At 57.8% G+C, this 27,431-nt stretch overlaps 3 protein-coding genes across 6 annotated transcripts; 1 reads left to right on the plus strand and 2 right to left on the minus strand.

The window, feature by feature from the left end:
* Positions 1-7,868: 7,868 nt before the first annotated feature.
* On the plus strand, positions 7,869-20,211 carry IMPDH2 (inosine monophosphate dehydrogenase 2). 2 transcript variants are annotated; one of them, XM_074835722.1, is made up of 15 exons: positions 7,869-8,027; positions 8,135-8,183; positions 8,293-8,394; positions 8,756-8,830; positions 9,294-9,500; positions 11,611-11,698; positions 12,258-12,457; positions 14,123-14,213; positions 14,946-15,041; positions 16,387-16,458; positions 18,708-18,851; positions 19,033-19,177; positions 19,265-19,408; positions 19,772-19,855; positions 19,951-20,211. In XM_074835722.1, the coding sequence occupies exons 1-15, from the start codon at positions 7,930-7,932 to the stop codon at positions 19,970-19,972; spliced, it is 1,617 nt and encodes a 538-aa protein (XP_074691823.1). In that variant the 5' UTR covers positions 7,869-7,929; the 3' UTR covers positions 19,973-20,211. The 2 variants fall into 2 exon arrangements, with proteins under 2 accessions (XP_074691823.1, XP_074691824.1); XM_074835723.1 differs by lacking the exon at positions 16,387-16,458.
* On the minus strand, positions 15,003-18,701 carry LOC141928072 (uncharacterized). 2 transcript variants are annotated; one of them, XM_074835727.1, is made up of 2 exons: positions 18,221-18,701; positions 15,003-16,003 (listed from the first exon to the last, which is right to left on the minus strand). In XM_074835727.1, the coding sequence occupies exons 1-2, from the start codon at positions 18,248-18,250 to the stop codon at positions 15,542-15,544; spliced, it is 492 nt and encodes a 163-aa protein (XP_074691828.1). In that variant the 5' UTR covers positions 18,251-18,701; the 3' UTR covers positions 15,003-15,541. The 2 variants fall into 2 exon arrangements, with proteins under 2 accessions (XP_074691828.1, XP_074691827.1); XM_074835726.1 differs by having other exon boundaries at positions 15,003-16,357.
* A 1,264-nt stretch (positions 20,212-21,475) lies between the features above and the next one.
* NDUFAF3 (NADH:ubiquinone oxidoreductase complex assembly factor 3) lies at positions 21,476-27,377 on the minus strand. Of its 2 annotated transcripts, none has more exons than XM_074835724.1 (5): positions 26,935-27,377; positions 22,652-22,844; positions 22,506-22,572; positions 22,117-22,217; positions 21,476-21,942 (listed from the first exon to the last, which is right to left on the minus strand). In XM_074835724.1, the coding sequence occupies exons 1-5, from the start codon at positions 27,237-27,239 to the stop codon at positions 21,847-21,849; spliced, it is 762 nt and encodes a 253-aa protein (XP_074691825.1). In that variant the 5' UTR covers positions 27,240-27,377; the 3' UTR covers positions 21,476-21,846. The 2 variants fall into 2 exon arrangements, with proteins under 2 accessions (XP_074691825.1, XP_074691826.1); XM_074835725.1 differs by lacking the exon at positions 26,935-27,377 and adding an exon at positions 23,152-23,216.
* Between the last annotated feature and the right edge of the window lie 54 nt (positions 27,378-27,431).

Below are 27,431 nucleotides of genomic sequence, written 5' to 3' on the forward strand. Positions count from 1 at the left end.
GGCATCCTTCTTGGCTCAGAAGGGGTGGGGCGGGGTGACGGGGGAGGGACAAGCAAAGATAAATTGTACAGACTTTTACACTAAAGGAGATGCCTAAGTTTTTGGTTTTTTATTGGTGTAGTTATGAAGCCCTTTTAGGCTTCTTCTCTTTAAAAGAATCTAAAGGAAAACCTACCCATTGTGTATCCTACCCAACACACCAAACTGTTGGAAGCATTGGAGGCTGCATATCCCCTGCGAGCTGGGAGCTGTGGAAAGCTGCTGGTTGACTCTGGTTTTTTTTATGATGTAGAAAACATGAACTACAGGATTGGCCTGGATGGCTGAGGCCTCTGTCTCCTTGGAGCACGTGCAGCCTAGAGGGCACAGAATGATGGATGGACCTGCTCAGCCAGTGGAGGAGAGGCAGGCATCTTCTTTTCTTGTGCTTGGACGTTAATTTGCTGTTATCTTGGAAGGAAGAGGAGAGAGTGAACTGCAATTGTGATTTATACAAAAAAACAAAAACAAAAACCAACGATTTCTATTCAGACCTTTAAGTGACATTTTTAGATGTTAAAAGTACAAACTTTACCACACTCTTCTTTTTTGGCCTAACATTGAGGCCTTAAACCTTGAGGCTCCTGTGCCTGATGGAATTCTTGTAACATACACTTGTGTATCATATAAAGATACCACCCTGTTTCTCTTATGTATTCTTACTCTAGTTGTTTATTAAGAATGACGAGCACGTCTTTTCAACATGCCATTGAACAATGTGTCTTTATTTGGGGAAGAGTGAGCTGTGAGGGTGGGGGGGGTCAATATACAAAGATCAGTATGCAAACTGGTTGTTTTCATCCCTGTTTGTGCTTTCCAGCTCGACTCCGCTGGACTTCTTTCACCCCTACAAATTAGGAAGGTAGAAGGGGATTAACTTCTGTTGAAGGACCTGAATGTCTGCTTGCTGATGGAAGCTCAGTGTCAGGCTAGGAACATGGGATCTGTGAGACCAGATCAGACTGTCCTCATGTTCTGTGGCCAGCCTGTGAGGCTTCACCCCTAGGCAAATCCCCCCCTCTCCCCACCTTTACAAACGCATCGCACCAACGGCATGATGGAGGGGTTGTTGGAGGGAAAAGGCCTTCCAGGAGCAGCATGTGGCTTACTCCTGCCGTTTAACAGCCTTTTCACAGTTTTTAACACAGCTGTGTAGCTTCTGGCATCATTCATGATCATAAACCCCAGCCCCGTAGCCTTGCCTTGCTGCATCTTAAATGGTTGCTGTATTTTATATCATTAACAAATAGTCTGCTCTTTTGAAGCCAGCGGGTAGCCAACTGTGCTTGAAATGGGAGTTCACTCTAGCCAGGCTTGTTATTTGTGCCACCAGCTTCTTGGATGCGGAGAGGTGACTCTGCTTCTTGAACTTGTCTTCCCTGCTTCTCCATCTCATGTCCCTTCCCTGTTCCAAAATATATAGGTATATATTTAAATATATATTACAGTAAAAGAACTTAAACTTGTGTACAGGCAAGCAATTTTTCTGAAGCTTCTGTTGGCCAGCACCTGTCTGTATTGAGAAGGAAGGTCTGCCCTCTCTGTCGGTTGTGCACAGTGTAAATGATGAGAGTAACCATAATGTTCCCTGTCTTTGTGCTCTTGAGCAGCGTTGAGGTGTGCGGGCTTAGAGAGAGACTTTTCAGCCTCTGATGCTTCATACTGATGTTGGTGTTCATGAGGAAGCAGATGCCCTTGAGCTGGTTGTCAGTATGAGCAGTTTGTTCCCTGTATCGGACTCTGTGCTCAAATAAGCGCAGAGAGGTGAAGTAGCAACGCGCTGTTGTTTACTAATACCTGTACTCTGAACTAGACTCTTAGCTCAGTGTCTGCCCTGAGTTATGCCAGGGGAAAACAGCCTGGGGTTGGGGCCCAGATCTCGGTGGGTAAGTTGGGAAGATGGTGCCCAGGTGGTGTGTGTTGCACTGGCCACCCATACCCTCAGCTCCGATCAGCCGCGGGGAGCCAGTGGTTGCCGCTGTTGAGATGGCTGCTACTGCTTCAGCTGTCAGAAGCCTCTAACCCCTTCATGTCTTAGTGCCTGGAATGTCCATTTCTGGCCCTAACTTAAGTATTGAAGGACACAGTTAGGGGCAAGCTCCCACTGTTTCAAGAAGCTGGGTGTGCTTGTTGCTCAGGATGCCCGACAGGCCTCCATTTCCTGCGTTTCCCGTTCTTCGGCGCAGTTTGTCCTGTCTTCTGAACAGTTGCAAAGCTGTGAGAGAAACTGCAGACGCCTGTGCTGGAGTCCCAGCATGTGCTCCACAGGACTGCATGGGGGAAGCTGCAGCATGCCTGCACCTCGGGGTGAGCCTGCTGCTTTGTCTGTCTGTCGGAAACGCAGTGGGTGTTGAAGTCATCTGCCAGATACCCGGCGTACGAGTCGTTTCTTTAGGCGGCGCTGGGAGTCACCGCTTACTCTCAAAATCACCAGAAGCTGGAATAACTTGACAGACTATTAGGGCAGTTCCAGGTTAGGGGTGAACAGATACTTCAGCTGAGCTTTCTGGGGAAACAGAAGTCCACGTTACCTTAAAATTCTAGATTGTGCACTTTCCTTACTACCCTTAACTGCAGGATGATCTAAAATCTTTGTAGGGGAAGCGTTCTCCTTGATCTTGGAGTATACCGCCGAAGAGCGGGGGAACTTGGCACGTGGTGAGCTGTGGAGATCTATTTATGATTGGTTTTGTCCTGACAGACTGAAGTGTTCCCATCGTTTTTCTCATTGTTGGAACGTACATAGAAGAGGGATTTGCTGATGCAGAAGTGGACTGCTGTACTGTTCTGTACTGTCTCATCAGAATGTCCACCATGTTAACTTCATTCCCTATTTTTAGAGACAATCGATATACTGTGACTTAAGGATTATTTTCCTGGACCTGGCTTCTAGTCTGGCTCTCTGGAGCTAGTTTAAAAGGTACAGTATTTCTAGAATATAAATACTATGTTCTTTGATAGTGAAGAACATGATCTGCTCCCTTTTAGGGGCTCATAGGAAGACGTGCACAGAAGTGTGCTGTGGCTTAGGGTTGCTATCCAAGTTCTGGGAAACGTTCCCAGTCAAACATGTAAAATAGCTTTTTAACACTTTCCTATAACCAGCTTGACTGCTGCTTAAAGGGCATTCCCCCTCGGCTCGAGAGTGCCAAACTGCTAGCTCTTGTATGCGTGTATATATTAAATGAGAACTCTCCATGCCCTATGCCTTGTATGAGACAGGCTGAAAATGCATCGATCTCTAAATAAATAAAGCTGAGAAAGTCAAGCTAGAGACCCTGCGCTGTTGGTTTTGAACTATGCCCATCTTGTCTCTGGTATGAAAGGAACCATAGAAAGCAGAGCATGACTGACTACTGTAAAGCACCTCGCATTCAGACATGAGACTCGTGTATTGTCCTGTCTCTTGACACTAACAGTGTTGCTTTCCGAAGGAAAACTTGTAGCCTCGTACACACACTTGTCCATGGCACCATTAGACTTTCATTTACTTTCCAGTGTTCAAGCATTTCCTCGAAGTGGTAATGGCTGAAGCAGTGGAGAGCAGACTTAGGGAGTGGTTCCTCACCCCTCTAGAGTGGTGATTTACTCTAGGGAACAGTCTAAGTGACTTAATAGGGCTCTCAGCTGTTGGCTGCTTCACCCCTAGAGAGCTCCTCAGTTGTCAGTGGGAGACAAGGTCTGAAGTAGTTCCTGAACTGTTCTGCCTTGGACCAATGAAAAAAGACTTAATCTGATCCCTAAACAAGAATCCTCTTCTCACTGTTGCTCCTAGGGCAGAAATTAAGACAGTCTTTTCTCAACTGCCATCGGGGCTGCGGTCTGCCTCGGTGTGCACAGAATGGCTTAGGCCATCTTCAAGCCTCCTGTGCTAAGAACACATCCCGAAGTGGTAGAACAGAGCCCTCCGAGCGCACGTGGGGTGGAGGACTTGCCGATACTGTAGTTGCTCATCCTCTTGGTGGTCTGAGTGCTGCTAGACACGGACTCTGCACAGTCCAACCAAATTGCGTTCTCATCCAAGTTTAATAGTGACTTCCTTGCAATTAGTGTTTGGACTCTTAATTCACTGTCAAAGTGGGATATAAACCGTCTTCCACCCTATACGGGGCTTTTCTCTCCATCTTCTTGCTGGAGCTGCTCCTCTCAAATACTACAGGGAACGTACCTTATCCTGATGTTCCAGCCTGTTGTTTCACTGGTGCCAATGCATAGGAAAGAGCCCTTCTCAGCTCGAGCATCTTCCTACCTTAAGGAGCATCTCAAATCTTCTTCCAGAAGTCTGACACGCTGCCCCAGAATCTCTGAAGCGATTGCTGTGTCCCCCTACTTGTCGGTTCCCTTTGTTGCGTGGCTGAAGCTCGGCTCTCAGCGCTACAGTCACTTTCTCTGTGTAACTTTGTGCATGGCAGCCACGTTTGCCTGCTTCTCCGTTCTCGGTTGAGCTCAGCAGAATGGGGAGGCAGATTGAACCCACTTACAGCAGCAATAAAACCGCGTCTAGAACTTGAGAGGGAACTGCGGGAGAGAATGAGGTGGAGGGGATGTCTCAGAAAGGCAGGGTCCCGTTGCAGCCCAGAGCCTCGCTTGATAATGAGTGTGCAGCCTATATGCAAAATACGTCTTGTCTGTCCCTCCCGTGTTGACCCTGGTCTAAACAGCACATGTGATTGGCATCCTGCAAAGTGACCTTCAGAACTCTCCAGTAGCTTTGCCCCGTGAGTAACTCACACTACAAATCATTTTAAAGAGATGCACTCAACTATTTTTTTAATTTAATTTTACTCTTATATTCTCTGCTCTTTGTAATCTGCTTGGAAATAAAATGTTTTTCCCTGCAGCCTTTGTTGTAGTCTGTTTGAGAACCATTAAACTCTGTCTGGTGTTTCTATTGGAACAGGAGCCAACTTGCCTGTTTACTGCTGTGCCCGTGCTCTGGCCTAACAGCCAAGATCGGTGTGTGCCTCCTGGATAGGCTTAGCAAACCTTTGTTAGCGCTGCCCTTATTTAAAATAAAGGGTAAAGAGACCTGTTAAACTGATCTCGGTCTGGCACGATGCCTCCCGCGCTGCTGTGCCTGTGACAGGTCACGCGGACGCGGGAGTGCGTGTCCTTACAGGCTGCGTTTCTCAACTCGGCCTCTGGGATGAGTGTCTGGTGCCCTTGCGGTGGTGTGAGCTGAGACACTTTTTATTTACTGCAAAGGACGGTGCTTTTCTTACAGCTCTGTAGCCTGAGCAAGCTACAGACAGTGGGGAATGGGTGTCTGGATAGGTGAAATCACTCTTAGCCAAGAATCAGCCCAGGAATGATGTAAGGAAGTAAAACCAGGGTGAAATGCCATCTTTTATAGCAGACCGTCAGGGAACAAGAATTGGAGCCCTGGGAAGTTCCATTCAAGCACTGCTGACGCATGGGTGCGGGACGGTGGCGCTGATGTTACCATGTAGTAACGGGGTCGCTACCGCTCTCTTGGCATAAAGTTTGAAGTGGCATCGTGGATCCTCGTCGCTGGCTCGTAACTGTGCAAGGGCTGTCTTGTCTTAGTTCCGTGAGGGCCCCTGCAAGCCACACCGTTACCCTTCCTCGCAGCAAAGGCAAGGTCCCTGCGCTGAGGCCTTCCCTTCCAGCTAGGAACAAAACCACGCTCAGCTGGGAAATAACTGGAACTTTTAGAAGCTGCGGTTGCTATTATGTGCAAGTGACTGCTGTGAGCCCAAACAAGCCACCTGAGAGTCCTGCTTCTGGCCGTAGCATGGTTCACTCATTTAGTTTTTTTCTCCCCCTGTGTGAAAGTCAGTATTAGTGTCTATCAAAGCCTAGCTTAACTAGTCTTTCTCTAAACTCCGCATTGTCTTTTGGAGAACCTTGCTCAGACTAAAACACGTTCATCCAAACTACAGGAGTGCACCTGACTGATGAACCTCACCACATACAGTGGCCACTTGCTTCCGAGTATTTCAGAAGACCTGAGCAGATGCCTCTGTTCACATTTCCTGTGTCCTATAGCTGGGTAATACAAGTAACACATTTTCTTAAAGCTACTTGTTGATCTTTGGACAAGGATTTAATCTACTGCAGTAAGACAGTTGAAGATAGAGGAGCACCATTCTTTAGTCCCCTGACCTTGTGTTAAATCCTGGGTTGCCTTGGAGAACCTGTTGTACAAGAGCGAGGTGAGAAGGGGTCTGGTTGTCTCATTTCCCTGGTGCTCTGAGGCCAGATCTGAAGCAAACCAACCATCAGAGGCGGCGGCTGTTCTGTAGCCTGCGGTACAGGAATGTTTCCTGACGCCCAAATGGATCTGCTGTGGGGGGATCATCCCATCCTGGAAAAAGCCGGTTGGTGATTCCTGTGGCTCCTCTAAGGCAGATTGTGTGTGCCTGTTCCCCTCCTGCAGGCACAGTCTTCCCTCCTCCTGCTACTGCTCTGCCCTGAAATCCTCCCTCCAGCCGCCATGTGCAGTGCGGGCAGGGGGGTGCTGCACTGAGCCCCCGCAGCGTGCTGGGCCATGCCAGGCTGTGCCGCCGTCCTCTTCGCAGCACTGGTGCCTGCGGCCTGGCAGGGTGGCTTTGGGAAGAGGGGGCTTGTGCGAGGCTAACGCCCAGCTGGGATCCCCACAGGACTGCTGCCCTGGTGCGATTCCATCTCTCGCCTGTGCCTGTCATTCTCCTGTTGCTACACGGTCGCCTCGCTCCTGCCTCTTGACTTTCATCCTTCTTGCAGATCACTTCTGACTTACGAAGTTGCTTTGGGTTGTGCTGGTGCGTTCCACCTCTGCACCCACCACAGGCCCAACAAGCACCTTCTCGTCTTTCTTCTGAAGCTGTTGGGAGTATCTAGTGTTGAACTCAACACCTAACGCGCTGAGCCCTGCGGGCAGTGTCCTTCTGTGCAAGCCACCCCTGGCCAGTCTTTTCTGGGTTATTTTCTAAGCACGTGTCACACCATATGGGTTGTGCTTGTGTAAGCAAGGCCGAGAGTGTCCCACAGGATGGCATTGGGCCATACCTGCAGTTTAGCTCTCTCACAGAATCATCTGGGTTGGAAAAGCCCTTGAAGATCCTCCAGTCCAACCATTAACCTCACACTGACCGTTCCCAACTCCACCAGATCCCTCAGCGCTGGGTCAACCCGACTCTTCAACCCCTCCAGGGATGGGGACTCCCCCCCTGCCCTGGGCAGCCCATTCCAACGCCCAACAACCCCTTCTGCAAAGAAATCCTTCCTAAGAGCCAGTCTGACCCTGCCCTGGCACAGCTTGAGGCCATTCCCTCTTGTCCTGGCGCTTGTTCCTTGGCTCAAGAGACTCATCCCCCCTCTCTGCACCCTCCTTTCAGGGAGTTGTAGAGGGCCATGAGGTCTCCCCTCAGCCTCCTCTTCTCCAGACTAAACCCCCCCCACTAAAGACTAAACTCTCCTTACTGCTTCCTTCTGATACATTTTGTTAGCTGCTTGGCTTGAACAAAAACCTCCCGTTTGTGGCTTGTGATGTCCGCGCTGGCCCCGTGCCCCCAGTGGGACAGACCCCGCGGGCAGGAGGCACTGACAGCGGCTGCCAAACCCTTCCCCGCCCCCAGGCCCGAGCCCCAGCCCGGGGCACACCGGGGCCTCCCTGCCCCGCCGTGGGGGGTGGCTCAGCAACCAGCGGGGCAAGCCCCGGGGCTGGGTAGGCCGGTCCCCGGGCGGGGGAAACCCGGTGTCCTCCCGGGCGAGAGGGGGCGAAGGCGGCGCCCGGCCCCTTCCGGCGGCCGCTCTGGGCCGCGCTCTCGCTGGCCGGGGGCCGCCTGAGCCCTCGCGGCTGCCGTCGGGGCGCGCGTGCGCTCGGGGGCGCGCGGGGCGGCGGGCACGCGGCGGCGGCGGCGGCGGCGGCGGCGGCGGGCCGGCACCATGGCGGACTACCTCATCAGCGGCGGCACCGGCTACGTGCCCGATGACGGGCTGACGGCGCAGCAGCTCTTCAGCTGCGGCGATGGGCTCACCTACAAGTGAGTGGGACCGGGGCGGCGGGGGGACACCGCGGGGGGACACCGGGGGCGCGGGGCCGGGTGGCGGTCGCTGATGCGTCTCCCCTCGTTTTTCCCCGCGCCCTCAGCGATTTCCTCATCCTCCCGGGGTACATCGACTTCACGGCGGACCAGGTGGTGAGTGGCCGGGGCGGGGGTCGGGGCGGGGGGCTGGCGCCGGGGCCGCCGCTGACCGCCCTCCCCCCCCTCCCCGCCCTCCTCCCCTCCCTCCCTCCCTCCCCGCCAGGACCTGACCTCGGCGCTGACCAAGAGGATCACCCTGAAAACCCCGCTGGTCTCCTCCCCCATGGACACGGTCACCGAGGCCGGCATGGCCATCGCCATGGCGGTGAGTGCGGCCCCGCGGGGCGGGCACGGCCTGCCGCCGCCCCGGGCGAGCCCCACGCCCCTCCCGCCGTTACCGGGGTGGCGGGGCGCTGCGAGATGCCGTGCGAGGCACAGGCCGGGCCGCTCCGGGGGTCACATGGATGCTCCAGACATACACTCCCCCCCCGCAGCTCCCTCGGGGTGCAGACGTGCCCCCCGGGCTTTACCCCGGCACCCCCGGAGGCAGTCGCCCCGCTTTGCCCCCCGAGGCTCCCCGCAGAGTGGCGGGGCTGGTCCAGCGCCCCGTGCCCAGCAGCTGGACCGGCCCCGGTGCTTCACCGGGTGATTTTTGCAGCCATTTCCAGCCACCTTTGTGTTACCAGCTCACCGGGGGAATTGGCTTCATCCACCACAACTGCACCCCGGAGTTCCAGGCCAACGAAGTGCGGAAGGTGAAGGTGAGCGGCCGGAGCGGCAGCAGCGAACTGTGCGCGCGCGGGGCGCTCGGTGGAGGTGGGCAGCAGGTTCGGCCCTGCCGAAGGAGCTGTGAGACAGTTAAAACGTGCCGGATCTCGGTGTTCCGGAACGGTAGCGCCGCCGTGCTTGCCCGCACAAAACCTCTCATTGTGCGTTAGGTGCCGTCCGCGCGCAGCCGGGGATTTGCGAACCGCCAGGCCTCCTGGTGTGGGAATATTCCCTGTCATTTTGGGAAGGAGGGTTAGCCTGGGCGCTCTTGGGAATGTAACGCTACTTGGGTGAGCCTTGGTGCTGGTCTGGGAGTCATCCTGGCGGTGCGCACGTGGCCAGGCTGGGTGGTTGCTGATCTTTGTGAGCAGCCGCGGTAGCCACCGGGCACGTGTCCGGCTTCTGCTCGGCCTGGCGGTGCCGCTTAGCCTGGCTGCTGAATCTGCTGCTTTCCAGAAATACGAGCAAGGATTCATCACGGACCCTGTGGTGCTGAGCCCCAACGACCGAGTGCGAGATGTGTTTGAAGCAAAAGCTCGTCACGGATTCTGTGGGATTCCCATCACGGACAATGGGAAGATGGGGGGCAAACTGGTTGGGATCATCTCGTCTCGAGATATTGATTTCCTCAAAGAGTCAGAGCACGACTTGCCTCTCGGCGAGGTGAGAAGGGCTTGCGAGCAGCCGGTGACGCGAGCGTCGCGCTGGGAAGCAGGGTGGCTCGTGCTGAGGAGAAGGGCGAGCGCGTGGCTGAGGATGCTGCGCGGGAGGGAGCAGCCCCACGTCAGCTCCCGCGGGTCCGTCTTTAACTGTATTTCCAGGGGAGAGCGTCTCGTTTGCTTACGCTCTCGCTGCGACTCCTGCAGTGCAGATACGAGGGAGTGGCCGTGCAGTTGGCGTGACTCCTGCTGCCGGGTTATCTTTCGGTGTTGGGGAAGCCATCCTCTCCACAGCTGGTGCTCTCCTCTGGTCCAGTAATTAATTCCTGCTGCTGCTGTGGTCCCACGTAACGCGCTGGTGCTGTAGCAGTTGCGTTGTGCCCAGTGAGCCTTCCAAGTGCTGATCTTCCTTTTCAGGACTGCCTTGTCCTTTTATCTAGGCTACTTGCTCTTTAAAATAACCCCCTGAACTTGGAGGCTCTCAGTTCAGCCTTTATGATGCTGCGCTGTTGAACGCCCCTGGGACAGGAGAATGTTCTCCGCGATGCCGATGTCGATTCCTGTTAGTTCTGGTGCTCCTCTTACACCAGCTGTGTAACCGTAGCTCTGTGGCGCTGTCAGGTTACACCGCCGGTGCCTCTCAGCCAGGCTCTGCTCTTGACTCACGACTATTTTTAGCTATTGCTGACCAAACCTGCTATCACATGCTCATCCCTGTTTGGTTTGAAATCGCCTATAAATACCTGTAACGAGAATCTTAAACCAGGAGTAGGTTATAAAAGGGCACATGGCCCTTTGAAGCGATGCTGGCCCATTCAGAGGAGCCATTTTTTTTTTACGTGCATCCTTCAGCGCCGCAGAGTTGGAAACTCGCTGCTGTTAGCGTTTGGTGCTTGCCTCTGTCACTAGGCAAGGCCAGGGAAAGGAATGGTCTAGATCTGCCCCCACTCACCGTCCAGCAGCCCTCTTGCTGGTCATTGCCATCCAGTTAAACACACAGGTCTCCTGTAGCTCAGGAAGCTCATGGATCCCACAGGCTCAGGGAGCGTGTTGGGATATGTCTGTGAGTCCTCAGGCTTCTCCTGAAATGTGGGTTCTGTCACAGACAAGATTTTGGGTGGATGCAGGCAGGGTGAACCTCCTTCCTGATGCAAAATGTCTGTTCTTACGGTATAAATAACTAAAATGTTCCCTCTATTCCTTGTTGTGCGCAACTAATCTACCTTCCTTGAGGGTTAGAGTATTCCCTTTTCATTTTGCCTGGCCTTCTCGAGTAACCTTTCACGAGAACGTCCCACGTGAACTTTGTGGTTGCAGAATGCTGCGGGTGGGAGGGGACCTTGAGGTCCCTTGTCAAGCCTTCTGCTTGGGGCGCCTTCAGCTGGAGCAGGGTGTGTGGGGCTGTGTCTGCATCTCCAAGGATGGAGAGATTTCACCACCTCTCTGTGCTGCTCTCCCATTGTCTGACCACTGTCGTGGTGAAAGCTTTTTTTTCCGCATACCACATCAGATGTTCCCTTGTTCCAGCTTATGTCCACTGCCCCTTGCCTTTCTGCTGTGTTTTAGTGCTTGTTTGTCAAGAGCGAGCGTGGGTGAGCGGGTTTGTTTGGACTGAAACGATTCCTTTGCCCCGTTGACCTTGCCTGCAGCAGCGCCCTTCCAGAGCCTGGGTGCTGGGGATTGCTGCCTGAAAATGAGCTCGGGGGTAGCATTTCTGCCAGAACAACATGGGACTCTGGAAGTATCTCCAGCCCTTATTTCCCTGCACTCTATTAAAAGGGAGGGCTGTTTGGGTGACATCCCAAACAAGCGTCATCTGAGAGTCGTCCCTTGCTTCTAGGTGCTCTCCCTCGGTGTGCTGAGGCCTTCCGCTGTCTCCTGTTTTCACTACACTGATGGGCTTTGGGGGCTGATGGCTGGTGCTTGCATGGGGACAGCACATTGGAGGCTGTTCTGTGTGTTTCTGGAGGCGCGTTGCTGTGCTGTGGGCTCCTTTGTCTGTGGAGCACTCCCACACAGCTGCTGCAGAGCATTTCACGTGGGCAGAGGGGTTCAGTATTTTCAGATCAGTGCGAAGGAGTTCTTGTGACTTTTTATCTTCTCCCTCCCACTAGATTATGACAAAGCGGGAGGATCTTGTCGTGGCCCCGGCTGGCGTAATGTTGAAAGAAGCGAACGAAATTCTGCAAAGGAGTAAAAAAGGTACCTGCGAACGTCTGCGACGCGAAGGAGAGCTGTGGGAGCGCTGGGCTGGGAGCAGCAGCGGGTGAATGTGGGCACGTGTCCGTGTGTGGGTGGAACACGGGAGGGCTGCGTTCCAGCACGAGGAGAGGACGGCGAGCAGAGAGTGCCTGCAGCCCTCTGCCAGGGTACAGAGTTCACGTGCGTTCATCTCAAATCTGTTAGAAACTGAGGGATTCAGTTTTCTATCCTGGCCTTCACATTTTGCCACTCAGTTCAGCTCTGTTAGGGTTTGGTAGTTTGACTTTTAACATAGTGTCGTGGGTCTAATTATTAAAAAAGATGCAGTTTTTCTGTGGTCAGCGTGAAAATACTGAGTCCTTCTCCAGTACTGCAAATTCCTTGCTCTTGTTTCCCGAGCTGGCATCTGTGGCCAAGCAAGATTTGGTAACACACCTCTTTGAGTCTCCACCTTGTACCAGTTGCTGCCTGCCTGATGCTCCTGGTCTGCCACACCGCTCCGGGCTAATGCCTGTCTCCTGCAGAAATCCGCAGTGATGTTCTTTCTGTTCTTTTCAAGGCAAGCTGCCAATTGTTAATGAAGATGACGAGCTGGTGGCTATAATTGCCCGCACTGATCTCAAGAAGAACAGGGACTACCCTCTGGCTTCTAAGGATTCCAAGAAGCAGCTGCTCTGTGGTGCCGCTATCGGGACCCACGAAGATGACAAGTATCGGCTGGACCTCCTGGTGCAGGCTGGCGTGGATGCAGTGGTGCTGGTGAGCCACCCACAGGCATCACGATGGCCTGGAGGGGTTGGGTGGACTGAGGATCCCGTTTGAATGAATCTCTTTGGCAGTGGGGCAGCAGCATGGCACTTACTGTCTTCGTTACAGGCCCTTTTCTGTTAGAATACGGCAGTTTATTGACTTCTCGGTCTCGTTCGGGTCTGAGTCCTCAAGTAAGAGGGATTCCTCTTGCCTGGGAACTCATTTGACCTCAAGGGAGTATGTAGGCTGAGAAGAGAAACATTGTCAGTTCATACAGAATCTTCTGTATGAATCTGGCTTGTATCAGCACTAGCGTGGCCAGCAGGGACAGGGAAGGGATCTTACCCCTGTACTCAGCACTGGTGAGGCCGCACCTCAATTACTGGGTTCAGTTTTGGGCCCCTCACTCCAAAAAGGCCATTGAATGACTCGAGCGTGTCCAGAGAAGGGCAACGGAGCTGGTGCAGGGTCTGGAGCACAGGACTGATGGGGAGCGGCTGAGGGAACTGGGGGGGTTTAGTGTGGAGAAGAGGAGGCTGAGGGGAGACCTCATGGCCCTCTGCAACTGCCTGAAAGGAGGGTGCAGAGAGGGGGGATGAGTCTCTTGAGCCAAGGAACAAGCACCAGGACAAGAGGGAATGGCCTCAAGCTGCGCCAGGGCAGGGTCAGACTGGCTCTTAGGAAGGATTTCTTTGCAGAAGGGGTTGTTGGGTGTTGGAATGGGCTGCCCAGGGCAGGGGGGGAGTCCCCATCCCTGGAGGGGTTGAAGAGTTGAGTTGACCCAGCGCTGAGGGATCTGGTGGAGTTGGGAACGGTCAGTGTGAGGTTCATGGTTGGACTGGAGGATCTTCAAGGGCTTTTCCAACCCAGATGATTCTGTGATTCTACAAACGCTTCTTGCAGACTGCTGCCATTGTCTCTGATGTTCCTAACTAGTTTTGACTATTTGGCTTTACAGTTTCCCTTCAGCTCTTTGGTGTTTGTTACTGTGTTATCCTGATGTTCAGGAGTGGTCAGCCCAGAGCTGCTCTGCTTGCCTCCCCTTCTGACCTCTAACCTTTCGGGCACAGCTGTCACCACCTGTATTTACACGTTGTTTTCTCATCAATTGTTAGCTTGCCAGCCCACGGTGCTGCAAGGGCACGGCTGAGCCACGTTGCAGCTGGAAATGTTTAACAGACACCGTGAGCTGGCTGGGTCACGGAGACCGGCAGGGCCTGAGCGCTCGGTAGTCAACATCTGGTATTTCAGCTGCTCTGCTGCGCAGCAGGGAGAGGCGCATCCCCTCGCCAGCCCTGCTGGGTTTCACAAGGAACATTCACCATTTCACCTGTAGTTTGAGACAGGGCTGACAGCGTCCTGGTGGTAGAGCCAGCTGGTTCTTACCCGCAGCCAGATGTGCTGCTTGTTGCCTACTGTAGAAGCCGCAGGATTCAAACCTGAAGGGTATTCCTGACGTCTTCACGATAAATTGCCTTGCACAGGGAAAGTACATTACTGTCTTGGCAGCAGGTTTTCCTCTGGTTCTGTGCCCAATCTGGGGAGTCATTTTGGCCACTTAGCCAGCTTAGCAGAGACCCCAGTAAGCAGAGTGAAGATCTGAGGCTCTTCTGGAGCTGTGTTTGTAATCTTTTGCAGAAATTCTGGTTGAAATTAGTTTTCTTTTTGTTGCAGGATTCCTCTCAGGGGAACTCCATCTTCCAGATCAATATGATAAAATATATTAAGGAGAAATATCCCAACCTACAAGTTATTGGAGGAAACGGTAGGCATGTGTTGAAGACTGTTCTTGTCTTTAAATTACATTTGTTTCTTAGGCCTAGAGGGAGCTGCAGGGATGTGAATGAAACAGTCGTCTTGGTAAATGTCTGTGAACTTAAAATGGTTTCCTCTGGCCTGTGGAACAGAGCAAGAGCACTCTGCAGATACAGGGCAGTACCCTGCTGCTGCCACAGCTGCAAATATTTTGAAACCTTTATTCTGCAGCACAGTGCGCTACAGTCCTCTGTAGCCCGTCACATGTTAGCTTCTTTTACACACCAGTTTAAAATTTTGGATAATAATAATAATAATAACAACGAATGTTGCTTAATGTGGCAATCTAATGGAAATTTACCCTGCCTCTTGGCAGCAGAGTTCAGCAGTCCTTGTCTTTACCTGGCTGGTATGTTACTGGTGCTGCTGTTAGCCTGTGCTCTGCCCTCCCTGCGTGGTGTGGCCCAAAGAGCACTTGGCACCACGCGGTGACCTCTGCTAGCTCAGCCTTTGGGTGTAAGCGTGTTGCAGAGTAACCTGAAGGACCAGCGTTTCACCTCACCCGCTGGGGTCAGCTGGGACAGAAACTCACAGCTGCTTTTACAGATAGGCCTGGTAGCTGTGGCCAGCCAGGCCTGGCTCTGACCCTGGGGATGTTTGCAGCCACGGGGGAAGCACCAGGGCAGAGCAGGCGCGCGCAAATCTGCTTGTCTCTCTTCAAACCAGTTTCTGCTCCCCACAGTTGTGACCGCTGCTCAGGCCAAGAACCTCATTGACGCAGGGGTCGATGCCCTGAGAGTCGGGATGGGCAGTGGCTCCATCTGCATCACGCAGGAAGGTGAGAGAGATCAGCCGTCTCCTAAATAGGCTGGAGACATCTGTTTAATAGAGATTCCCTGCTGAAAAGCAGCGTAGCCGGGATGGACTTCTCCCGTTGTAAGGGCAGTGTCCCAACAGCAAGCCATCTTTCACCCCCTTCGTCCAGGACGTTCTCGTCACCTGGGTCAAACCTTTGGGGTGGCAGCAGCAGCAAAGGCATTTCCCAGTACTGACCGAGACTGAGTAGAGCAGCTGTGGCACACGTGGCTTTGCCCGAGAAGAGCCGCTGGCTCGGTGTGGGATGGGGCTGGCGGGCAGCTCTGCAGGGAGAGGGGCTGGACGGGTGGAGTGCAGCGGGCTGTCTGCGCTCCCCTTCCCTCTGGCAGCGGTGTGCGTGATGCTTGAGTATTGATCTGCTGGGCTCGATGCCTTTCTGCAATTTTCCAGGCCGAAATGGGATTTCTGGCCGTTGTCTCTGCCATTAGCTGGAGCTTGTGTGGGGCAGAGGCTGTGTCACGCTCAGCTAAAAGGCGGAGAGGGGCATCCCCAGGGCTGGAGAAAGGCTGCCTTGAGGACAGGCTCAGTCCTCATGTTTTGAACCTGGCAGGTGAAGTGCAGAGAGGTGGTGCAAGGTGCTGCAGCCCACGAACACAGCGCCTCTCTGTTTCGCTTCTTGGTCTCCTTGACAGGGGAGGCAGCAAGAGGGTAGCTGATGGCTGAAGGCGCCGCGTTAGCTCTGCCGATTCCATCGCAGAGCTTTCGAGCAGCCCTGGACCTGGGCTGTGTTCCTGCTTTGCCTGCCACTGGCTGCAGGGGACAGTCTGCCTCGGGTGACCTTTCTAGGGAGGTTGCGGTGTCCTTGGGCTGACGCTTCCATAGCCAGAGCAGAACCAGGACGCGCGTGTCCTCCTCTGGCTCCGAGGCAGAGGACACGCTCCCTTCTGCAGCGGGGTGAACATCTCCAGAGGGTGCTTCTCCTGGCTGCCGCGGGAAGTGGGGTTGGGTGATGGTTTTGGGGAAGGAACAGAGCAGAGGTAGAATGTGGCGCTTCACGGGAGACGTGGTTGCAAACCTCTTAACCGCAGCTCCCCAGGTTTTTGTCCCCCTTAGGGCAAGAACTCTGGCTCTTTGGGTGAGGGGGGTCACCTCTCTGGATGGCCGCTGGGGTAGGATGAGCATGTGCTGTGCACAGCCAGGCCTGGCTTGCTTGGGTCTGGCCTCTGGCTTGGCTCGGGCTAGGAAGGGTTTGCAAGGTCAGCTCTGTCCCACACCGTATGCTCTGCCTAGTAGCAGGTCACTGCTGGGGTCCTTTGTTCTGCTGCTGTTCTTCTGTCTCTAAAATGTGTGTGTTTGTTTTTGTTTAGCTGCTCCAAAGATCCCTCCAGACCTAAAGTCCCACAGCCCCAAATGCCCTTCTACTGTCACGGGCACCTATAGTAAGTCACTTGCCCTGTTCCCAACCCTAATTATGTGTCTTGAAGCAGGACCCTGATTTGGCTGCACATAGCCCTACTGCTTGTTTGAGAATAATTTAGCTGTAGATGCACTTGGGGTTTTGTGGCTTTGGATACTGGTTTTGAATCTGAAATGGAAGCTGAGAAGCCTTTCTGAATTCCTAAAGCAGGGTCTGAACTGTCAAAAGCTGAGGGCACTCAGGCCTGTCCACCCTCCGCTCCAAAATCCCAGTTAGGAGCCTGACTGGGCTTTCTGACTGCATCTTCTGGATCTCCTAGCCGGGCACGCCCCTGCTGATCCAGTGCTGGGAGGTGATCCAGGAGCAGTCCTCAACCCCGCTCTGAATCTGAATTGTGGGGAGGTTGTGCACTGGCTAAGCTTCGCTTGAAGCTGCCTCCCCTGGGGTTACAGAGGGACGTAACTGAGTACGGCCTCCTCGGCAGCGTACCAGAACCACAGTACCTTGGCACCTGGCCTGCCAGGAGCACATCTTTCCCCACTGCTGCCTGTGGAGAGAAAGGACTTTTCCCCTGCCCAGCACAGGCTGCAGCGTTGTCTGCTCTGTACTTCTCCAATTGAGCAGCCACCCAAGCCAAGCCTTGGGTTTTGCCCTTTCTCCTAGTTCCGATGCGCCTCAAAGGGCAAGAGGTTTCTGTTGAAGATCCCGGTTTCTCTAGTAGATGATCTTGTAGGGCCACCCTTTGCAGATACACTTAAAAAAAAAAGGCAAACCCTCACCCAGACCACTCGGCGTGTGTGTGTGCTCGGAACCCTGCTTTGGAAACCTGCGCTCAAGCTGTGGCGCCGGGCGCTGGGACAGTCGGAACTGTGCGATGCTCCCAGGAGCCCTGAGCCAAGCTGTGCCTTAAAGGGCTGGTCTCTGTGGTAGTTCTTGCAAGGTTTCTGCAGGCCCCGCCCTGTCTGTGGCACAATCCCATAGACGCTGGACTCCAGACCCTCCAAAATCAGGTGTTTCTCTCCACAGAGCTCTTCCCTTGCAGCGTTTTGCAGCCACAACGTGGCCTTTAGCAGTGCAGTACCAAGCGAGACCATCTCTTTAAGACTAACAGCATTCATGTTATAGCTAGCAGACTCTCCCTGGCTGGCTGAGCCCTAGCTTAACACCGAGTTTTGTTTGATTAAAATCAGTTCTTTCATGATCTCAGCCTGCAGTCTGGCTTCCCTCTCTCAGCAGCTGCTGCTGGGCACCGGGAGCGGAGCAACTGCAGACTCCCGGCCTCGGCAAACCTCTGCCAGGGATGTGCGCTGCCAGGCAGCCTAAACCACACCTGGAGTTCACACTCCAAACTACTAATCCTGCATGGCCATAATCTTACCCGGTGTATCGGACTAACCATGACTGGAAAAAAGGCTTCCAGTTAATTGTGGGGAAGGGAAGTCTCCCTGAGAGACGCTTATCTCGGCGTACTTGCATGCCTGCGGCTGACAAATGTGTTACAGGACGTGCCCTGTGCTCATTTTCCCTCGCACAATGGGAAGCCTCTAACTGCTACCGACTGGGAAGAGCAGGTGAATCCAAAGCTAATAACTCCCTTCCCGTGGGGCAGCTACACTTGACAGAATCTTTGCTACGTTGCAGGGCAGGAACATAAATTATTTTCTGTAAGCCATCAAATCATCCTGCCCCATTTTCCTTTTCTACTGCTGCATGTTTTTGTGTGTGTGTGTGCAGATGTATATGTATAGATAAAAATATATCTATACGTATATATATATACATACCAGCTCTCTCCCAGCCAGCTGCCCTTCCATGCAAGAAGCACATCATACAGCTGCTGGGCATACAGAGAAGGGGTCTGGCACCCCTAGGAGGGAACGAGCAGTGGGACGCGGCTGCGTGCCAGGGATGCTCTGGAGAGGGGCTTTTGGAGTCTGCTCCGCTTCCTTCCCGAGCTCCCCACACGTCTGCTGCGCATCAGGATGAGCCACGAGTCTCAGCTGATTCCAGGCATTTGGTTAAAGATCCCCAGTCCCAAGGTCACCCACAGCTTTTTGGAGTCGAGGACTGTGAGGATGGATGTCCCAGCAGGCATCTCCTGGGCATCCACTTCTCCTGCAACTCAGCCTCTAGGGAAGGAGCATCCAGGGATTTGTGCGTTCCCGAATGCTGGAGCATGTGTGTGCTGGAAGCCGAAAAGGGCCTGCTGGGGAAGGGGACGCGGTGCTGCGTGGGAGCTGACCCTGTCTCTGCTCTCTTCCCCGCCTGCAGTGCTGGCGTGCGGCCGCCCCCAGGCCACGGCGGTATACAAGGTGTCCGAATACGCCAGGAGATTCGGCGTCCCCGTGATTGCAGACGGAGGGATCCAGACGGTTGGGCACATTGCGAAGGCCCTCGCGCTCGGGGCCTCCACAGGTGAGCAGCACAGCGGGCGGCCGGGTCGTGCGCGTTGTAGGGAGTCTCCTGGGAAGGGTTTCCATACGCTATCGGTACCTGCAGGTGGCTGGGGGCACAGGGGGGGGTCTGCGCAGAGATCCTGAGGGTTTTGTGGCCACAGCCTTGCTGACACGCTGTTCTTGGTGATCTCTTGTGCCAGTGATGATGGGCTCTCTCCTGGCTGCCACCACGGAGGCCCCAGGCGAGTACTTCTTCTCGGATGGAATTAGGCTGAAGAAATACCGTGGCATGGGCTCACTAGATGCCATGGACAAGAACTTGGGCAGCCAGAACCGGTATTTCAGGTAAGAGATGGTGCTTTGGGGGGCAGCAGATCAAGCTTTTGGGGCTTCTCTGCTTCACAAAATTCCTTCATTTGTGCTCTCGTGCAGTGAGACGGACAAAATCAAAGTGGCCCAGGGGGTCTCTGGCGCAGTGCAGGACAAGGGCTCTATCCACAAGTTCATTCCGTATCTGATTGCTGGGATCCAGCATTCCTGCCAGGATATTGGTGCCAAGAGCTTGACCCAAGTCCGGTGAGTTCTTCCTCTTCGTTGTGCTCTGGTTAGGTGACAGCACTGCCATTTGGGGTCCCTGGGCAGGCTGTCCCCAAGCTGCAGCCTGTTCTGTGCAGTCTGACCTCGCTGTAGCCCTCTCCCCTCATCTCTGGTGAGCACTGTGTCAGATTTGCCAGCCCCAGGGATGCAGGAGTGTGGTCTGTTGTGGCGTATTCAGCTGGCTGGGCTTGAAATGTTGGGGTTACCTTATTCTGCCTGGCTCTTAGGAGCTCGGTAAAGAGCATTCTGGCTGCAGCTGCAGGAACTTGTCCCTTGTCCCAGTGCTCTGCACTGTCTTTCGTGGCCTCTGGCTGGCTTGTGATGGGTGTCCTTCCCCCGCAGAGCCATGATGTACTCGGGAGAGCTGAAGTTTGAGAAGAGAACGACGTCCGCCCAGGTGGAGGGAGGGGTGCACGGCCTCCACTCGTAAGTGCTTCTGGCAGGACCCCACCTTCTCGGCGGGTGGGTGCTGGGGCCAGGTGGGTCAGTAAAAGGGCTCTGGTTTGCTGCTCCCCTCGCAGGTACGAGAAGCGCCTCTTCTGAGGGAGGTCCCCATGTGTCTTGTCATCGTGCCACTCAGCCCTGTGCCACCCCGTGCGGGAGCTGCTCTTGCTGCAGAAGTGCCATTACTCTGTGGGCTGCCTGGAGCTCCCTGTGTCCCCTTGGCTGCTTCATCACCACCCGGGAGGGGCCCACTCGCCGCCCAGGACCCTGGGCTGATGCCTGGAGCCTTGCACGCGTTGGCCGTGTTTGGTTTACAATAAAAGAGGAAAATATGTGCAGTTGGTGTCAGCCCAGAGCCCCTCTTCCTTCTGTACTGCCCTTGTTCTTCCTGCACCCTCTCAGGAGCAGCTCGTGGCTGCAGAAGGGACATTGTGTGCGTCTGAGGGGCGTGGGGAGGGGACAGGGCAGGTGTGTTTAAAAAAACCCCACCTTTGTAAGAGCAGAAGACAAGTGGCTGCTGGGCAAGAAAAAAGCAAATGGATTTTATGGGGCTGTTAGCTCCCGCTGGGAGCTGCCAAAGCCAGCAGCAGCAGCAGCCAGGCTGCCGCAGGACCCCGCGCCCAGGCTGGCTGCTGCAGGGACGAGCACACCTACCCCCACGGCCCTGGAAACACTCGGTGCTGCAGCTGCTTACAGGCACCAGGCCCTTGGACCCATATTTTCCCATTTTTCCCAATCTGCCTTTCTCCTTCCTTTCCCCTAAACATCCTACACCGTCCCCCCAGCAACTGCCCCACTTCGGCTGGTCGGTGCAGGTGGTACAGATTGCTTGCCCAGGCTTCATGTATGATTTTTTTTTTTTGCCAGAAGGTGTGTGGACAATGAACTTGGAAGTGCCTGGGCTTACAAAGGAGCCGGTGTTTGCGTTTCTGCATGCCTGATGAGTGCAAACTGCCCCGGCTTGGCCCAGTTACCTGTGCTTGCAACAGCAGGTGACAAGGGTGTTTTACACCTGTATCAGTCGTGTGTGTCCCAGCACATGCAAATGTCACGCCTGCTGAAGAGCGCGTGTTTACCATCAGCCTTTTGTGTCTTTAGTGTTGTTTGGAAAAAAAAAAAAAATCACTCCCCAGCGCGGTGATGTCAAATTAGATTTACACAGCTACAACCAAAGCCTTGAATTACAATGTAATCGTGTCAAACGTTCATTAACGCAGCTGACTCAGGTCTGGGGACAGCTGCAGCTGCATCCCCCGCTGCCCCACGGAGGTGGCAGGGTTTGGAGCATGAGGCTGTGATTTGGTACACACATCCCCTACCCCCACCTCAGGGTGGCATCCACAACCATGAGCCAGTGTCAGGTGTGTGGGGGGGGACAGGACAGTGACCCCCCCTCCACGTCCCCTACTTGAGCTGAGCCTGCAGGGAGACAGGTGCAGCCCCCCCAGGGACCCGACTGCAGCTCGAGGGACACAAAACCCCGCAGGACAGCCGGGGCAGGCCAGCGCCAGGTGGGCCACACCGGTTGCTGGTGCTGACCCACAGCACCAGTGCCATGTTCCAGCCTCGCTCTGCTGTGTGTTAACCACCACACCATTGCTCTGGGGTTCCAATTTACATATATTTTTCTTGTGGAGCCCCAACTGGAGCGTGCAGCTCACCCCACCAGCCTCCGCCCTGCCTTGGGGCAACAGCTTCTTGCTGCCAAGGCACTGGTGCGGTGCTACCAGCAATGCTCCTGCCTTGTGCCGTGCTGCCAGACCGGGTGAGGAGGCCGAGAAGCCAGGGACTTTGGGGAAAAGCCAAGCCCACACGTTTCACAACACCCTCCTGCGTGCAGAGCCGCCACCCAGGCAGCAGCTCCGACAGTTGAGTCCGAAGCGTCCCTCCACCAGGAGCGGTGACGCTCGGCGGGGGGGGGGGGGGGCAGGGTTGGCTTCAGGCAGGCAAGGTAAGAGCTGCTCAGCCTGCACCTACACCCCCCTGTAGGTGCCCCGTGGAGGGATGAGCCCAGCAGCTACCATGCGCTTTTCACTTGTTAAGAAGTTGAATGTTGCGCACGCGTTTGGCTGTGAAATAGAAAAGGGGAGGGAGTGAAGCCCCAGCCCTTGGGCCCTTCCCCACGGGGTGCACAGCCCCCCCCCCTTCCCCCCCCCGCCTCCTCCACAGAGTCCCAGGGGTGGGGGGGGCTCCCCGTGGCCCTCCCCTTCACTGGGGTGCTGCCTGTGCACACCCTTCCTCACCGTGTCCTGCACTTCCACAGCGATCCCGCACTCCCGCATCTGCTTCAGCAAGGCGGGGTGGAGCCGTTCCACCCTGTCTCCAGTGCCCAGCACCAGGATCTCTGCAAAAAGGACATGACCGCAGGCAAGGCCGGGCAGGGCCGCGCTCAGGCTGCCTCGGCCCACACCCGCCCTCCCTGCAGGGACCAACAGCTCCCCCTCAGCCTACAGGAGCCCAAATGAGGGGGGGACGCCTGTTCCGCTGCGCCCCTCTTGCCCCGCTGTGCCCCTCCAGCTGCTGCTGCAGAGCAGGAGGATGCCAGAAAGCTGCTCTTTCCCCCAAAACACCAGGCAGGGCACTGTGGCGTGGGCTGAGGCAGAGCTGCGCTGACCCCAGCCACCCCACGTACCTATTTGGGGCTCCAGCAGCCGGAACAGCGACAGACTTTCATGTGAGATGTCCCTGTAGGAGCCAACCTGCGGGGACACCAAGGGCACTGAGCAGGGCCCAAAGCGTGGCGGTGGCCAAGCCCCTGCCCCGCCACTGGGCACTCACGTTCCACTGGAGGATGGTGCGGGGCAGGATGGCGCAGGGCCCCACCACCAGGTCCCTGTTGATGGTGAAGCCGCGGTTGGTGTAGCCGTCGATGAACATGATGTTGGGGTTCTCCGGCTCCAGCACCGTCACCCGTGTCCGCTGGTACATCTCGTCATCCGCCGGTACGAGGCGGTGAGCCCGGCATGGCACCCTGTGGGGACGGGGAGCAGCTTGGACACGTGGGACCCACGGCCAGCCCCACGGCCACCCCACAGTGAGCCCCATGGACAACCCAGTTACCCCCTGGCAGCCCCACTGCGATCCCCACAGGCACCCCACAGCTACCCGCCCCTCAGAGCCCCACGGGCACCCCACTGCGATCCCCACAGCCACTCCATGGGCACCCCCAGCCCGCCCCCCCTCAGAGATCTCCACGGCCACCGCCCCTGGGGCCCCACAGCCATCTCCCTCGCCCAGCCCCCGGGTGACAGCCACGGCCCCGCTGCCGGTGCCGGTACCCGCCCGCCGCCCGCCGCGCCGCCGGGCCCAGCAGCCGCAGCGCCGCCACCGCCATGGTCGCGCCGCCAGCGGAAGCGCAGAGCGGCCCCGCCCCTTCGTCGCGTCGCGCCCCGCCCCCTGGCGCCCCCTGGCGGCCGCCGCCGGCACCGCCAACCGCGCTGGGACAGCGGCACCGGGGGCGGGAGCGGGGCCGGCCCGGGGCCCCCTCCCGGGGCTCCCACCTCCTGCCGCGGGGGGGGCGGTGGGGAGGGACACACACACACACACACACACATACTCACGCACGCACACCCGTCACCACCCTCCCCCGGGGCCCGGACCCGCCCCGACCTGATGCGCCCCAGGGCGGGCTGCGACCGGCGCCGGAGCGAAACCGAAAGCGGCGGCGGGGCGGGGAGCGGCACAGCGGCTGCGGGGCGCCGGGGGCACCGCGGGCTGCGCTGCCCCGGCCCTGCCCCGGCGGCGCGGGGGGGGTCCCGCCCGGGGCTCCCCGATCCCCGCCGCCGGGAGAACCGTGGACCGGTCCGGGCTGCTGCGCCGGAGGCTGCGGGGCCGGAGGTGAGAGGGGAGCGGGCGGCTCCCGGTCCCGGGTCCCCGCCACCCCACGGGCGGCCGGGCAGGGCGGCGGGAGGGAGCGGGACCGGGGCTCGGCTGCGCTCCCGTCCCGCAGCCGCAGGGCGCCCGCCCGGCCTGGCCCCGCCGGTGCCCCGGGTTCGGCCACGGCTCCCCCCGGTCTCCCTGCTGCACCCCCGGCACGGCTTTGCCCCGGTGCTGCACCCCGGCACGGTGTCCCCAGTTGTGGGGCGGCTGCTGCCAGCCGGGACCGAGCCCCCCCCGGAGCCACCACCGTGACTTCCCTGCCCTGAGCACCGCGGGCTGCCGGGCTCCTCTTCCCCCTCTCCTCCGTGCCACACGCAGTGGGGTGGGTGGCAGGGGACTGGGGGCCAAGGGGTGCCCTGGGGCTGGGGACCCACGTCCCCCACCCTATGCCACCCCACCCGGGGCCAGCCAGAGCCTCAACACCACGGGGGTTACCGGGAAGCTCCCCAGCGTCGGCGACAGGACCTTTCCCGCCACATGCCGTGCTGGGGTGGGGAGGTGTCGGGAATCCCCAGCGCCCCACAGACCCTCGGTCAACGCCAGGGCCGCGGGTCCCCCTTGGCAAGTGCCGCGTGGAGCCGGTGGGGTTCCCCACACGGTTTCACTTCCCCCCCCTTCACGCCACGGCGGGTGCCCTAGGGCCTCCTCGCCCGGGAGCGGGTGGCAGAAGGCTGGAGGCGCTGGCAGCAGCGAGGGCCGTGCCGTGCCGCCGGGTGCAGGTGCCGGGGCGGGTGCCCTCCCTCGGGGACAGCTCGGGTTTCCGGGCCCCGCCGGGGGCTGCTGGGCTGGCACCAGATGCTCCAACCCCACCGGGGCTTTGTTCGGAGCCGTTTCCTTTTGGCTCAGCTGCGCCGCCCTCCCCTTGGCACCCGGCCTGCGACGTGGGGGGGAGCCCACGGCACAACCCCAGCCTCTGCCAGCACCCCCAGCCACAACCGGCCCGGCCGCAGCTTCCACACAGCTCCTCCGCCCCGGGCCCTGGCGGTAAGTCGCCCTCTCCCTCCTTGGCCCGCTGGCCGCCCCAGGGTTGGGGTGGTGTGGCGGTGACCCCCCGTGCCCGTCCCTCCGTGGCGCCAGCGCGGGCAACGGAATCCCAAAAGCAGCTGTCCCCGCTGCGCCCAGCTGCCCTGGGGTTTCGTTACCCGCGCTCCCGCCCCTGCCTCGCCCCATGCGTCCCCATACCCCGCTGCCCGCCGCCGCCCCACACCAGGCTGGGCACTGGGCAAGAGGAGATCGCCTCACTCCAACCCCTCCGTGGGGCCAGGGCCGTGGCGTGGGGGCCACACTGAGAGAAGGGGAGGTGTCGGGATGGGGGATCACGGGTGCCCAGCCTCGTGGTTCAGCCCCCCCCCCACGCCTGGACTGGGGCCTCTCTGGCAGTCTTGTGCCCCTGACGGCTAAAAATAGCAGCTCGCTTCCTGGGGACTAACCGCTGGGGCGAGCTTGCCAAGTGGTGGCCCCGGCTGCTGGCCCACAGCGTGGATTTGGCCACCTGCACTGGGGTGGCACAGGTCATGAGATGCTCTACAAGCTTCCTGCGGCCACCAGCCTGTGCCAGGCTCTCCCTGCCTGCCCCCGCAGCACCCCCAGGGGTGAGCGGTGCCCGGGCAGGATCCGTCCCCCCGGAGAGAGACGGCTTTGGAATGACACGATCACTCCCGCTGAGCGGGCAGCCAGAGAGCCATCGGGGATGTCGTGTCTGTCCAAAGCTCTTTCGGCGCCTCCGACAGCCTCCCCATGAGCCACCATGCTGCCAGGCCTCACGTAGGCTGCCCGCAGGGACCCCCGGGGCTCTGGGGATGGGGACGGATCCAGCCTGGACCCCACCCTGAGCAGCTACACAAGATGCGAGCATGCTCCTTGCCCACGCCGGTGCATGTCCCCCCCACCCCAGCCAGCTGGGCAGGGGTCCTGGGCGGCTCCTGCCCTGCGGACAGTCAGCAGTTGGTCTGGTGTGAGCAGCGATTCTCAGATCACCTCTTGGCTGTGGGTGGTGCAGGGAGCACCCCACCGCGGTGCAGCCCCGTGCTGCTGGGGGTGGGGGGCGGGCAGACACACACACACACACACACGCAGCCACCCCCCAGCTGAGGCACGTGTCCCCCACTCTTGCCCTGGGGCTGTGGGTTTGCACTGGCTGTGGGCTGCAGCCCCGGGGCTTCAGAGCTGCCGTGGAGCCCCAAAATGAGTTGCTGCGTTCCTGGCAGAGCCCACACAACTGGCCCTGCTGCCAGGATCTGCCCTGGCCCTGGCCCTGGCCCCGGCCCCCCCCACCCTGCTGCGCACACAAGGCCTGGAGGAACCGGTTTGGGCCCTGTGGGCAGAGCTGGCCCCCACCTCCACCTTCCCCGGCCTCGTGGGGAGGGCAGGAAGGGAAGGGCAGGGAGGGAGGTTCCCAGCTCCCCGGGGACACGTGTGCCCCGTTGCCACGGGGGAAGGGGGGGTTCAGCACTTCCTGGATACCCGCTCCCCACCAAGCAGGCCAGGTGGCACAGGGCTGGGGGTGGGGACGTGCCGGGCCCTCGCTCTTGTCCCCAGATCTGAGCTGGCTTCGACTGCAGCCCCGGAGGGCAGCAATAGCCCCCACTGCCTGCCTGCCTGTTTAGGGAGTCAGGCACCAGCGTGGGCCCTCTAATCTTTCAAATCTGCACTTGAGACACCACCGCTGTGGAGGAGCTCAGCTCTGCAGATGTAATCAAGACCACAATGGCGCTATCTAATCATTTCCACCTCCTTCCTCTTGGGGCTGATGAGCGGGACACTTTGCTAATGCGCTGGGCGGGAGGGCAGCTCCTTGCACCCATCCTTCCTGCTGGGGCCAGCAGAGCAGGCAGAGCAGGGCACAGCTGGGTGTGCACCCATGGCTGCTCATTGCCCTTCCCTGCGCGGGCCACCGCACCTTGCAAATGCTGATGAAGCTCCTCAACCATCTTGTCACACCCCAGCCAAGCCCTGGGAGCCGTGTGAGTGGCAAGGGTGAAGTGGCAAGCCTGGGTCTTGCCAGTCACTCTGTGCCCGCAGCCAGGATCTGCCTTACACCCTCCGGTCCATCCAAACCCCCCTGCCTGACTGCTCAGGGCTGCCAGACCCTCTCCCAGGGTCCCTCACTGCCCTGCGGCCCCCCAAACAACAAGGGGACTTGCAGCTGGGCTGTGCCACGCCGGCGGCTTGGCTGCACTTACTGCCCTGAGCAGCCCTTCCTGCGCGGTGGCGGCAGCCGCCTGGCTCTGTCTAACCCCGCTGCTGCCTCTCGTGCTGCCGTTTCCGCTTGGTTGCTGGTGGTTTCGGTTCTGGGGCTCTCCAGCGCCTGGGGACAGACAGAAGAAGCTCTGAGGGGACTGAGGAGCGGTACCCCCTCCTCTCCCGGCTGGAGCAGCCCCCAGTCCCCAGCCCAGGGGTGCTGAGGGGAGCCCCAACAGCCTGCGCTCAGCCCTGCCAGTGGCCTCCCCTCGGGGTGCCACCACTGGCCCTGCCGCGGCCAGGTCATGCTGGGGGGAGCCTGTGAGGGGCTGGGGCCCCCCCAGAGGTCTCTGCGAAGGGTGGCAGTGCCTGGGCACACCCCCACGCTGGGCTCCGGCCCCTCCTCCCGGCCCGCCGAGCCCCCACCACCCTCCCAAGGCGCCGGGCACCCCGCTCCGCCACACTCATCATGGCGGCCCCGCACTACCCGCCACGCACA

Source organism: Strix aluco, chromosome 11, assembly GCF_031877795.1.
Source record: "Strix aluco isolate bStrAlu1 chromosome 11, bStrAlu1.hap1, whole genome shotgun sequence".
Lineage (NCBI taxonomy): Eukaryota > Metazoa > Chordata > Aves > Strigiformes > Strigidae > Strix > Strix aluco.

Bases quoted from the DNA above. Each gene is read 5' to 3' on its own strand.
- LOC141928072 (XM_074835726.1), bottom strand. From the start codon at position 16,201: ATGCTCATCCTACCCCAGCGGCCATCCAGAGAGGTGACCCCCCTCACC.
- NDUFAF3 (XM_074835724.1), bottom strand. From the start codon at position 27,239: ATGACCTGGCCGCGGCAGGGCCAGTGGTGGCACCCCGAGGGGAGGCCA. The intron at 22,218-22,505 runs GTACGTGGGGTG...TCCTTTTTGCAG, and splicing joins GCTGCTGGAGCCCCAAATAG to AGATCCTGGTGCTGGGCACT. The intron at 21,943-22,116 runs GTGAGGAAGGGT...TCTATTTCACAG, and splicing joins CTGTGGAAGTGCAGGACACG to CCAAACGCGTGCGCAACATT.
- IMPDH2 (XM_074835722.1), top strand. From the start codon at position 7,930: ATGGCGGACTACCTCATCAGCGGCGGCACCGGCTACGTGCCCGATGAC. The intron at 11,699-12,257 runs GTACCTGCGAAC...GTTCTTTTCAAG, and splicing joins TCTGCAAAGGAGTAAAAAAG to GCAAGCTGCCAATTGTTAAT. The intron at 19,409-19,771 runs GTGAGTTCTTCC...CTTCCCCCGCAG, and splicing joins AAGAGCTTGACCCAAGTCCG to AGCCATGATGTACTCGGGAG.